The sequence below is a fragment of the Hesperophylax consimilis genome, chromosome 28, assembly GCF_061612785.1.
Source record: "Hesperophylax consimilis isolate HC1 chromosome 28, BYU_Hcon_1.0, whole genome shotgun sequence".
Classification (NCBI taxonomy): Eukaryota; Metazoa; Arthropoda; class Insecta; order Trichoptera; family Limnephilidae; genus Hesperophylax; species Hesperophylax consimilis.
In genome coordinates, this window is record NC_142863.1 from 590,528 (window position 1) to 602,757 (window position 12,230).

A 12,230-nucleotide genomic window follows, 5' to 3' on the forward strand; every position below is an offset into this window, starting at 1 on the left:
GAACTTTACTTTTGTGCGCAGAGTCTGGTTATTTCAATGTGCGCTCTTCGGCAGTCAATGTACGACTGCACTTTATTTCGCTCACAAGTTTTGTACAATAAGGTAGGGGCGTTGGCGATGCAAATAAAACACAGAGTTAAGTTTATTCTGACTCAGCAGAGATGTATATAAATGTATTTCCAGTTTATACACAAATGTAAGAAGAAGAACTGACAAACTAAGTATAAAAAAAAAACAACACTTAATCGTACAAATAAAAATAAGCTTAATACGGAAATATCCAATAAAAAAAATATTGTAGAAATATATTATTTTCGTAAAATGTCCTTAATATAAAATAAGAAAGCTACGCTCTCGTGTGAAATATGCAGAGTGGGGCTGACCATATGTCGTCAGCACATATATTATATATGTCGGAGTCTAATTGATCCAAATATACTGCGATTCGTCCAATCATACGATGGACGAACAAACAAACAGTCTTTTATCTTTTTATCCCCAATTATTATTATTATAATACAATATTTTCTGATTTGGAGTTTATCCGGAAATTTTGCATGAAACTATAGTATTATTATCTCCCGTGGGAAGAGTGCGGTGCCGTCTCTACTAAAATAGTACTGTGTCGTTAAACATACAAACTTCTTAAAATTATTCTTTAACAAGAAAATAAATACACTTCTCAGTGTAGCAGTGTACCTCCTCTCCCGGTCGTTTGCGGCTATTGATATAGGACATATAGACGGGCGCCTGTAATACCAAAACTGATCTCATTCATACAAGGAATTCCAGTCAAAAGTTGTCCAATAGAATTGGCAAAGAGTTCTAAATTAATTGGAACCCACTCCGCTAGCTACGACAGTTAGTGTGACAATTTATTAATTTGTCCCTCCCTCGTCACATACATCTTTAATTTGGACAGGTTGTCGAGGAACAATTAATTGAGCAAAAATTTAAAATAAAGAGTGAAATTGGTTATTTGACGTGGGACCACTTTCTCCGTCTAGTTGATCTATATCAATTGCCGGGTACACTTCGATGCCTTAAGCGCTCTACTTTAATGAAGGGAGCTTAATGATTAAAATTATAAATAAAAAAACATTCTGGAAATCAGAGTACGTTTTTTTTGTTGTTGAACAAATGGAGAACTCTCGATGGAGTGGAATGTCCGTCTGCGACGAGATTCTGCCCCGGCCGGCCCGGAAGCTATGGCTGCCGGCTGCGCTAGCTGGCAAAACCGTGCCGTCTGGTTACTACTGGGTAGCTGGCAACACCGAGCTAGCAATGTCAATCTGGCGATACCGAGCTGGTGACACCTAGCTGGCGATGCTGAACCGGTGATACCGAGTTAGCGATGCCAAGCTGGCGATGCTGAACCGGTGACACCGAGCTAGCGATGCCAAGCTGGCGATGCTGAACTAGTTGGCGACACCCTAGCGACACTGAGGATTCCAACTACTGGCTAATTGACATCATTATGCAAAGAGAAGTAGCGCTCTAAATCTACGTACAAAAATAAATTGAAATCGATAACGAAAGAGAAAAACTACTCTAAAAATATAATTACTGTAAAGATAATATCGCCGTAAGAATGCATTACCGACTCAACTCAAAAATGCCATTTAGAGATAATCAAAGTATAAAGTTGAGTTCTTTAGGTCCGTCTCGTCACATTTGATTAACAATCAAAATAAAAATTTAGAATAAATATATAATGAGTTTAATGTGAAAACATTTGAACAGCTTTCCAAATTAAACTCTAATTTTCGGTCCATTTCGGTTCAGCGTTTGACCCCATTTTAATGTGGAAACTCCCCAACCTGCAATTGTAGCAGATTTAATATGTTAATAAAAACATCTGACAGTAATGCATTCGGGCAACGAAATGAATAAATTCTTTTGAAATAATATATAATAGTTGCCGCGGTTGGAATTCTGCCGGGAGACGAGGAGATGAAAGAGTAGCCTAACACAGAAGCTAGAAGCGAACTCCCTTTATACAACACCCAACGTAGCTGGCGTGACCTTTCGCCCAAACGCACTTTTCTAACATCCAACTATACCTTTATATAAAATTTGCGCCTATTTACAACATAGTCATATAGAATATAATATATATATATATATCTCCTCCAACCTGTCAAATACCAATTGTATTGTTTCATTTATAAATATCATTTGTCAACAGTTTAACTTTCTCCCGCAAACTTACAAACTACGAAATGATCCTTACTTAGAACAATAAAATGCAATGCAAATGGACAAAATAAAATTAAGAATATTTTCAACACATCGATTTGTAGAATACACGAGAACTGCGGCTTGGCACGGATAACTTTACAGCTCGCGGCGACGCTACCATATTAGAGGTACACAACACGTATTTAATAATAATAACATAATTTACTTTGAGAATAATGTTTGGTTTTCCATTTATATTTTTACTTTATTCATTTCGTCTTCCGGCCGACTGCAAAATTAGCCGTGTCAAGCTGTACCGCAAATTAAAAGCAGAGATCGGTTGATTATCACCAACGATTAATTCATACGGACAATTCTACAATATTGGATTTTATAGAACCGTCTGGTGTATTCCATGCGATGGTTGAAGTAATATAATGCTGGGTGATGCAACATCGCAGAGGCAGAGAGCTTTGTATATTACACACGTCAGTCGGTCGGTAGGTTGATTGATTGGTCGGTCGGTTGGATCGACGCCGCGGAGAAAAGATGATTGTAATGGACCAAGAGGCTGTGAACACAGGCAGTGATGGCTGGCACTAGTTAAACCTGAAAACATATATTAATAGGTTAACAGTTTATTCAATATGAAGATGCGGTGATAGTCCGTAACATGGTGTCAATCGACCGCCAGGAGCTTATTAAGGGATGGTAGTGAGCAACACCAGGAACAGACTGTGCACGGTCGCTAATGCACAATGGTGGGTTGATTGGCTGTGTCCCTTTATTGAGTACATTTTTTCTCAATTGTAGGCATTCCACTAAATGGCTCAAGAGGAACAGCTGCGCGGCCTTTTTCATACTAAACTTAATATTGGATTTGAGGCTTGACCCAATCAAACTGAATAATAATTTTGTTTTTATCAAAAGGTAGAGCAAATATCTCCTATGTTAATGTGCTACGTTATTTATTTGTGTTTTAAATTATAAACCATAGGCCGTTAGAATTTCTTCAAATTTTGCAAATTCACTTTGTGGCACCATTTTATTAATGAAATAAATTGAAACATTTTTTATTTTTTTAAAAATTTATTTTTGGAATAACTTTATTGAGTAAAACCTCAAATTGTAATATTTAATTATTGAAGACAATATTAGTGATTTCTAAACGAAACTTTGAAACAGAAAAATCAGAAAAGGATACGGTCACATCTAGGACTCGAACCCAGGACCCTTACCTTGCCGGGGCACCGCTCTACCACTGAGCTAATGGGACCCTATCCCCTTCGGTCACGTTTAACTGTATCATACTTCAAATAAGAACTTCCAACATTGTCTTCATTTTTTCACCGCACATTTTTATTGGCAACTAACTATCTTTATGTATGATCGCAAGATTCAACCCGAACTAAATGCAATCTAGACAGCGTCTTTTTAGATAAACCTATCTTATTTTTTATTTTAATGCGCGACATCTATTGACTTTTCTGCAAGTCTGGGATGAATATTTATTTTTGGAATAACTTTATTGAGTAAAACCTCAAATTGTAATTTTTAATTATTGAAGACAATATTAGCGATTTCTAAACGAAACTCTGAAACAGAAAAATCAGAAAAGGATACGGTCACATCTAGGACCTAGATGTGACATACGGTCTGATTACATACATCCTATTCTGATTTTTCTGTTTCAGAGTTTCGTTTAGAAATCGCTAATATTGTCTTTAATAATTAAATTGAAACACTTTTTTTCTTTAAAGAATTATTTTTGTTTATTGTTTTAAAAGCAACTTTTGCAATTATTTGAAATAATAATTTTGCTCTATCTAATATATAAAGGAGAGTGTCTGTTTGTGGTGGATGGACTGGCGGTGAGATCCATTTTTATATGGATCTTCACTAAAACAGCGTTATTTCGTTAACGCTGTTTTTCCACATAAGGGCTCAATTATCCATGTACAGATTGATATCTCCGCAAGGGTAGGCAGAGAGTCTTGGTGGTGCCAGACTTGTACGGTGTGTGTTGTAATTACCTGATGTCTACTGTTGCTGGCCCTGCTGTATCTCAATCTTCTCCACCGTCATGTCGGGGTTCATGGCTGTCGCCTCCTGCATCACAAAGTACATTTCAAGAATGAATAGGTGGAAAGAGCTATTAGATTTCTTCATTCAGTAGTAGATAAATGAATAGGTGGAAAGAGCTTTTAGAGTTCTTCATTCAGAGTATATAAATGAATAGGTGGAAAGAGCTTTTAGAGTACTTCATTCAGTAGTAGATAAATAGTGTATGGTGACGATGGTTCCATGATAACTCAACACAGTGATTATTCAACACACATTTAAAAAGTGATATAAAGTCATTAAAAACGATTAATTTTTTTTTTTTTTTAACCTAACCTAACCTACTTAACCCAGTTAAAAAAGTTTTTGTTTTATCACTTACATGACTTTTTAAAAATGTGATGAATTATCATTTTGATGATTTATCCGGTCACCGGTGAAGATGATACATCTGAGGCTCTTCTTCCAAAGGAATATGCAAGTATCCGATACTGATAATGTGTATTCATGTCGCAAACAACTTGTCGGGCACAGCCCGTACACATCGCTACTGAAGTCATGAGAACCACCTCTTGAAACGTCAAAATTATCTTTCATAACCTCGCTCACACATATATGTATAAGAGCCATAAATATAACATACATATAACCAGTGACAGCGTTTTTTTCCATTGACCTTCCACTTCTGGAACCCCAGAGTCGCCTCTGTATATAACTGCTGTAGCTGTCATTTTTTGTATTCACTGGGGCCTTCGACGAGTTTAAAAAATGTTAGTAACGTTTACCAGAGTACGAACCTCCGCGCAGATGTATTGCGGTAGTCGCCAAGGTGCTTGAATCGTCCAGTATCGGATACTTACTCCCTATATCCCTGAGGAAGAAGGTTGAATCAGCTATCTAGCATAGCAGACACGTTATTACGCTCTAGCCCACTAAATGTTAGTAACGTGTACCAGAGTACGAACCTTCGCGCAGATGTATTGCGGTAGTCCCCAAGGTGCTTGAATCGTCCAGTAATGGATACTTACACCCTATATCCCTGAGGAAGAAGGTTGAATCAGCTATCTAGCATAGCAGACACGTTATTACGCTCTAGCCCACTAAATGTTAGTAACGTGTACCAGAGTACGAACCTTCGCGCAGATGTATTGCGGTAGTCCCCAAGGTGCTTGAATCGTCCAGTAATGGATACTTACACCCTATATCCCTGAGGAAGTGCTTGAATCGTCCAGTAATGGATACTTACACCCTATATCCCTGAGGAAGAAGGTTGAATCAGCTATCTAGCATAGCAGACACGTTATTACGCTCTAGCCCACTAAATTAAAATGTTTGTTATAATGTAATTAGGGAAAATAAAATACAAATTAGAACATGTGAGTAAATAGAAAAATATTTTTATGATTACCTGAATGGCCTCAGCCAGGGCGCGATCGTGGTCGATGGGGTCTCCGTCCGACTGAATGGTGATCTTTTGCTCCACGCGTGTCTCCACCACTCCGTCACGCTCTGTCTTGTACTGAAACAAGGCACCACAAACATATTGTAATTACAAGTCACATCTAAGCACAGCGGCGCCCTGCTTTCATTTCTACATTAGCATTGAATTCATTGCATATAGCCGCTATTTGTGCAAATCTATTTGATTATGATTGAAATAGTATGAAGACCGACTATTTCCACATAAAATAATGATGGCAATTCTAGAGGGACACATCCAGTTGACCGTCCCAGACAAAGTGGAGAAACCAACTCCTGAGGATGTGCCGTGCAAGGAGTGATGGACCTGCATTGGACGGAGGCCGCTGACAGGGACAGGGATGACAGGAAGCGCCTTGTCGAAGCGATGGGTCCCCCACCAGTGACAGTTTGTACTTACAAAAATGGGTGATGCACTAAAAACATTGTCTTTTCCCCAGGACAGGGAAAGAACGCCAGTATTTAAGAATCTATCGGTTTTTTTTTAGCAAGCAGCAAGTGAACTTAACCATTTTGTCGTGTAAACTGTGGTAATGTCACCTGATGGATTTTTTTTACCCAATGCACGGACTGCCTTGAGCAAGATTATATTATTATTATTAATATTATTTTTTTTTAGCAATTTTGACGCTTTCACCGACCTGCTTGAATTATGCGAACTGTGAACTAAAGTGGCGATCTCAACGCAACAAATAAATATAATATTCGGGTATTTCTGCATAACCGAGCCTTCCAAAGGCTAATGGAATCCACTCGCACCACATGAATTAGATGTGATACAAAGAATGAAAATTCGAGCCGGTTGAATTTAACCTAATATTTGTGTAGTATTACTTTTATTGCTGTTATTTGCCGTCAGTTTTAGTTATTGGTTGATAAGTATTATTTTTAGATTGACCAAACTTTAGGGAGATTGCAGCTCCAACGCTCCTTAGCGCCAGTTGCCACTGTGCCTGACTTGAATAGGACAAGGGGAAGAAGAGATAAGATATTATTAGCGCTGGTTGCCACTGTACCCGACTTGAATAGGACAAGGGGAAGAAGAGATAAGATATTATCTGAAATAATGTGGGAGGAAAGGAGCGAGATGGGTGGCTGGTAATAAATATAAAGTTACCGTGATTGTCTCCACGGTGCGGGTCTTGGAACTGATGGTCTGTGAGGAAACTATCTCCCCCTCGCGGTGCGCCTCATCATCGTCTCCAGCCGAGCCCTGCGGACACACATATTATACATTAAACAAACAAACCAAACCCCGTATTTACGCTGCAGATGTCGTGGCTGTGAAAGGGGTTCAGATTTGTGGAAAAAGCTGACAATAAATTGCACAATAACATCCCTACATCCCTAGCATGGCGGTTGAAATAATTTCAAAAATGTATCCAGAGTAAATTAAGATTTTTTGAAGAGACTAGTTTTGAATTCTTTTAATTATGGTATATTCTATATTCAGAACTAGTCATGTTCATTTCTGCTACCACTGTGTCGGCTAGCTGTGAAATTCCAAACACTTTGCGCCTTACTAATAAAGGTGTTTCAAATTTTACACAACCATTATATCATGTATCGTAAACATCGACCAAGTATTATCTAAATCGATTGGGTTGTGAACTTCATCTCTATATATTATGATGCGATTTTTTTCGGGCTTGCTGTTGGCCAGTAAATGAACAAATTACATCATGGGATTTTTTGGATAACTTTATGCTCTGTTTTATACTGTAGGGAACTTGCATTTATATCTGGGAATTGGATGAGGAGTTGTATTGTGAAATAGCTCTTAGGCGGTGTTATTTTTAGATTGAAATTAGGTACGAGAAGGCTAATCTATTGTTATTAGTTTATTAGTAAGGGGGTTTGTACGTACATAATTTTCAAATGTTTTAAATTAACAAGATATGATTGTAAACATGCAATAAAACTTGCTACGTACACTCCTGGCCTGGGAGGTGAGCAGCGAGCTGAAGGGTGGTGGCCCTGTGCCGTGTCCTGCCGCCTGGTACACGCGGCTCTCCAACACCTGCATGCCGTCCGCGTCCTGGGACAAACACCCCACAAGGTTACTACTGCATTCCATGCAACTCATCATACAAGCATTCATCCGCACTATCACCTACACATTGATATGACCAGACTGTCCTGTTTACTTTTACTAAGTTTCTGACTTCACGACTGACGAGGACATGGTGAAACTTCATGGAATTTCCGAATCCTCCCGATGTATATAAAATGTGCATATTGCTTATTTTTTAAGGTGTAGTAAAAAGAAATACAATTTTAGAAAATAGATAAAAATTATCTTTGAAATGTTTGTATTTGAAATAAATATTGATATTTCTAAAAAAATAATTTTTAATATCAAACATGAAAATGTAAAAAAAAAAACGCGACATTTTATCTCGAAAAGTCCATAATTTTGAAAGAATTCGATATTTATAAAACACATTCCTTTTGGGTAGGCACAAAACTTTTACATTGGTGTCGATTTCATAGTTAAAATAATTTTCATAGTTTGCATTGTTCAAAACCCGCCAAAACGATTGAAATCTGACAGAGTACACGCGATGTCATTCGTACCTCGGTTTTGTCGGTTAACAGTAAGGTAAATCCCACTCGGGACGGTATGAAATCAACAAATTCCAATTTAAATATAGATTTCCAAAAAGCACGCAACTTCGCAAAAATATTTTCCGCATTCAAAGTATGCGGCCGACCAACCAGTGAGGTGGCGTAAATTCTGTCAGAACCCGCTGACCAATCACAGGGCGTTTAACCACTCAGAACATTAGAACGTCAAAAGACGTAAATATGATAATAGCGGTCAAGACATTAAAACGTCTTTTCACGTAAACGCGCGAGATTTTACAAAAATCGATTTATTTCCATCACTAGTATACGGATTGCCATGATTTAAAAAACAGAGTATCGATAATGAATAACGCTACGCGTCTGTATTCAAGAATATCTATGGAATGTAGAGGTGCATTATCTAAGTCGATTGGATCTGTCATCTTGTTCGTTCATAATTTATTGCGTTTCTAAATAATTTATTAAAAATATTTTAGTTTGGACGGTTAATATTTTGAGGTGACTAATAGTTTTTAATTATATTTCTTCAATATATAAAGTGTTATTTCTTTATGATACTCAGAAAAAAGTACATTTTTCACAGCTTTGAAATAATGGTCAGCGATTTTTACATATTTTTGACGTTTTCAGAAAATGTATATTTAGAAACGCAAATATTTACGTATAACAAAACAATACGATAGTGAATTTCATAATCTTTCCAAAACATTTTTTAGAATGAGGCTACGTTTCCCAAAACGTGAGTTATGAAGCTTTTAACAAAACTCGTGAATAACACAAAAATTTTCACGTTTTGACAGTTCGCAAAGGAACACAAAGTAAATAAAAGTCTTTTTCTGAGAGGTTAAGTCTCTTCTATAAAAGTTTTTGAATGACGAAAGTTCAGACAAAGGTAAGGAGAAATGATTTGGAGTTCTGCTAGAGAGATGTGCTATTTGCGAGGCGGGTACATTCACTCCCGCCACGGGAAGCATTCATTGGGCGACCGAGACTTCTGCCATAGGTCACCCCGAGTGACTTAGCAAGGGTGTCCAGATTCGGGGGGTGAGGTGTGTCCAGATCTGCCCACCAGCAGAGAGAGGCCAGTTGAGGGGGGTTTGACCTCTCCAGCTGGACTCTCTCGATCCATCGCCTTGCATCATATTGGGAGAGATGGATTTATACTTCCGTCACTCCTGGACACACTGACCCCCAGGGCTGACACACTTGGGCTACACTCTCTAGACTAAAATAATTACATGTCATATAGATTGTCTACTTTATCGTTTGTCTGGATCTGAATAATTATCTTTACACATCACATCCGATTTTAAAATCTCACATAAGCACAAGTAAAAGTATATTTTTAATCCAAATGAGATTATGAGTCATTTTAATTCTACAAGAGCATGCAAATTCAATCAAATAAGTTGCTACTAAAAATTACTACTTAGATTACTAGTCAGTTCCGCAGTTTTGCAGTCAAACTAAATGCATTATTCAAATGTTGTAACCTTTTCACTTTGTCTTTGGTCGATGGTTGCTTTATTCCTGAAATATTTGGTTATGAAAACATTTAATGCATCACACAAATAATATCAAACAAAATATCAACAGGAATACAGAGGAACATTTTCAGAAAGATTCTGTGATGATTTTACAATTTACATTGAATTCCAATCTGCAAGTCACAATGTGAACAGCGCACACGAGTACCAAGTACCGGAGTCAGTGGGACTATGGCATCAGTATACAGTATATAATAACTGTATCAACAGAATTGAATTATTCCCTGCAATGATAATTGTCACAGCACACAACCGTGCGTGGTCACAACTGTCCGTTGTCACAACAACTCACCCGGAACTGCTGGGCGTACTCGTCGTAGCGGGCGCCGCTGTCGTCGTCAAAGTCGATGGGCGTCCCGGAGTCTCCACTGCTGGCCGAACCCACGGAGCCGCGCCGCGCAAACTGTCGTCGCGCAAAGGTTAGGACCATGGCAAGGCATAACATAACATAACATAGCCAAACAAAACCAAGGGCATGAAATTTTGTCACCGGGGCTTAGAAATAAGAGATTCCAAGGCAAACAAACAAACTACAGATTTAATTTTGAATATGGAAATTATTTACGCAGGTGGCCAAGAGAAGAACAGAGTAATAACAAATTAACTGTTAGCCCTCAATCGACATTAGCAACGCCCTCAACTTCACAGACAAGTTATTGTGTAGACATGATTTCATCCACAGCATTTCAGCTTAAATAGTTTTGTGCTGAAATGTTTAATTTTATCTAGTCACAAACCTTAAAGCTTCATTTTTAAACAGACAATCCTCCTACTATATACTACCAGAGGATTGAATCCGCAACGCCTGGGTGGGAATCCCTCTACCCATCTTATGTGTTATTCCACATTCAATATTTATTCTAATCTAGGATTTGTCAGCTCAAAAAGTCTGTCACCAATAATAACTGGTGATAACTGTTTTGTCTATCGATAGTTTTAACTCTGTGAGCCACAGTGTTTAATTTCCAGAAATGTGGCAGTAAATTTCCAAAAATAGCGTTAACAAATAATTGCTGCATATTTTTCAGCAGACACAGAATTAATTGTATTTTAAACAAATACAGCACAGAAATGGTTTGGTGTAATCAAAATTAAATACACCAAAAATATATCAGTAATTATTGTGGAAACACAAAACATTGAATTCTACACATTTATCAATGTATCGTGCAGACCTGCGTCAACATGTCGGTATAAAGTGACTCAACGCAAACAATACACATACTTTAACACGATTTTCAAAGGACCGCTCTAAAATGACTTCTTAACAGGGTAAACTTCTTACGAGGGGAGCTTATATAAGGGTTTCACTGTACTAGCATTATGTGGTGTGTTGAATCATGCTCTAAAGGGGTTTTCAGCAGCCGGTGACAGATAGCTTCATGCTTAGAAAATAATAATCAACAAAATGCCAGTGGAGAAGAATTAAATTATAAAAAAATGCAGCGCTTGTTGATGTTGATACTTCAAACAATTTAATTTACGATTACCTCTCATAAAGGAGTACATATTTGGATATGTATGTACTTTCAACAAACGCTGCATGAAATTAAAATGGGATTAAACACACTGCTTTCCAATGACTTATTGGCATTTGATCATAAAAACTCCGTCTTGTAAGAGTTAAATAATTATTATTCAGTGTTTTCATTCTCGTTGCAAACAAACTCAAAGAAACGAAATAAGAAAAACTTTTAGTAAGTTAACAAAAGTAAAAGGGATTTGGAAGGAAGTCGCTTGGACATTTGGAGCAATACAATTATTTAAAAAACACCACACGTTCCGGTGTTTTTCAAATAAACAATACATATCTTTTCCCGCTGAGAAATGCATGTATTAGCACCAAGTTGTGTGACAAGAGGATGCATTTATAGCTGGCCGTTCTCTATGGGTAGGGTAAGCTGAAGCCGGTCGTACCTGATCCCCGGTGAGCACAGTGGTCTTGACCTCCTGAGTGACCACTCGCTGCTCCTGCCTGGTGGCCGACGAGGTCATGGAGTGCGCCACGGTCTTCTCCTCCAGCTGCTGCGTCTTGGCATTGGTGCCTAGGTCCTCGTGCGTGGTGGCCGTTCTGGTGGTCACGGCGCGCGCCGTTATGTACGGCGACTTGCCCGACACGTCCAAAGTGGGCTCCAAAGCCTCCGCCTACGGATACGCGTCAAGCCAGCGACCGAGATCAGCCAAGCGCAATATTAGGAAAGATAGGGGAACAGAAAAACAACCATTAACTAGAAATCTAGTACACGTGCACGGAATCAACTATTTAATGGGATACTTTTACAATTGACTAGTTTCAAACAACATATATTATGATACAACAACATCGGGGCATTCTACACTAAACAATGATAATAATTATTATTTAAGACGGAC

General features: G+C 38.1%; 1 protein-coding gene across 5 annotated transcripts in view; it reads right to left on the reverse strand.

The window, feature by feature from the left end:
* Positions 1-136: 136 nt before the first annotated feature.
* cora (erythrocyte membrane protein band 4.1 like coracle) overlaps positions 137-12,230 on the reverse strand; it is a 143,229-nt gene continuing 131,135 nt past the window's right edge. For 3 of the 5 annotated variants that reach the window (XM_089648687.1, XM_089648686.1, XM_089648690.1), the window contains 7 exons: positions 11,775-12,002; positions 10,150-10,260; positions 7,655-7,759; positions 6,839-6,934; positions 5,651-5,761; positions 4,215-4,290; positions 137-2,790 (listed from right to left, as the gene is read on the reverse strand). In XM_089648687.1, coding sequence (XP_089504813.1) covers positions 4,222-4,290; positions 5,651-5,761; positions 6,839-6,934; positions 7,655-7,759; positions 10,150-10,260; positions 11,775-12,002 — 720 coding nt within the window. In that variant the 3' untranslated portion in view covers positions 137-2,790; positions 4,215-4,221. The remainder of the gene's footprint in view (positions 2,791-4,214; positions 4,291-5,650; positions 5,762-6,838; positions 6,935-7,654; positions 7,760-10,149; positions 10,261-11,774; positions 12,003-12,230) is intronic. The other 2 variants (XM_089648688.1, XM_089648689.1) reach the window with 2 other exon arrangements.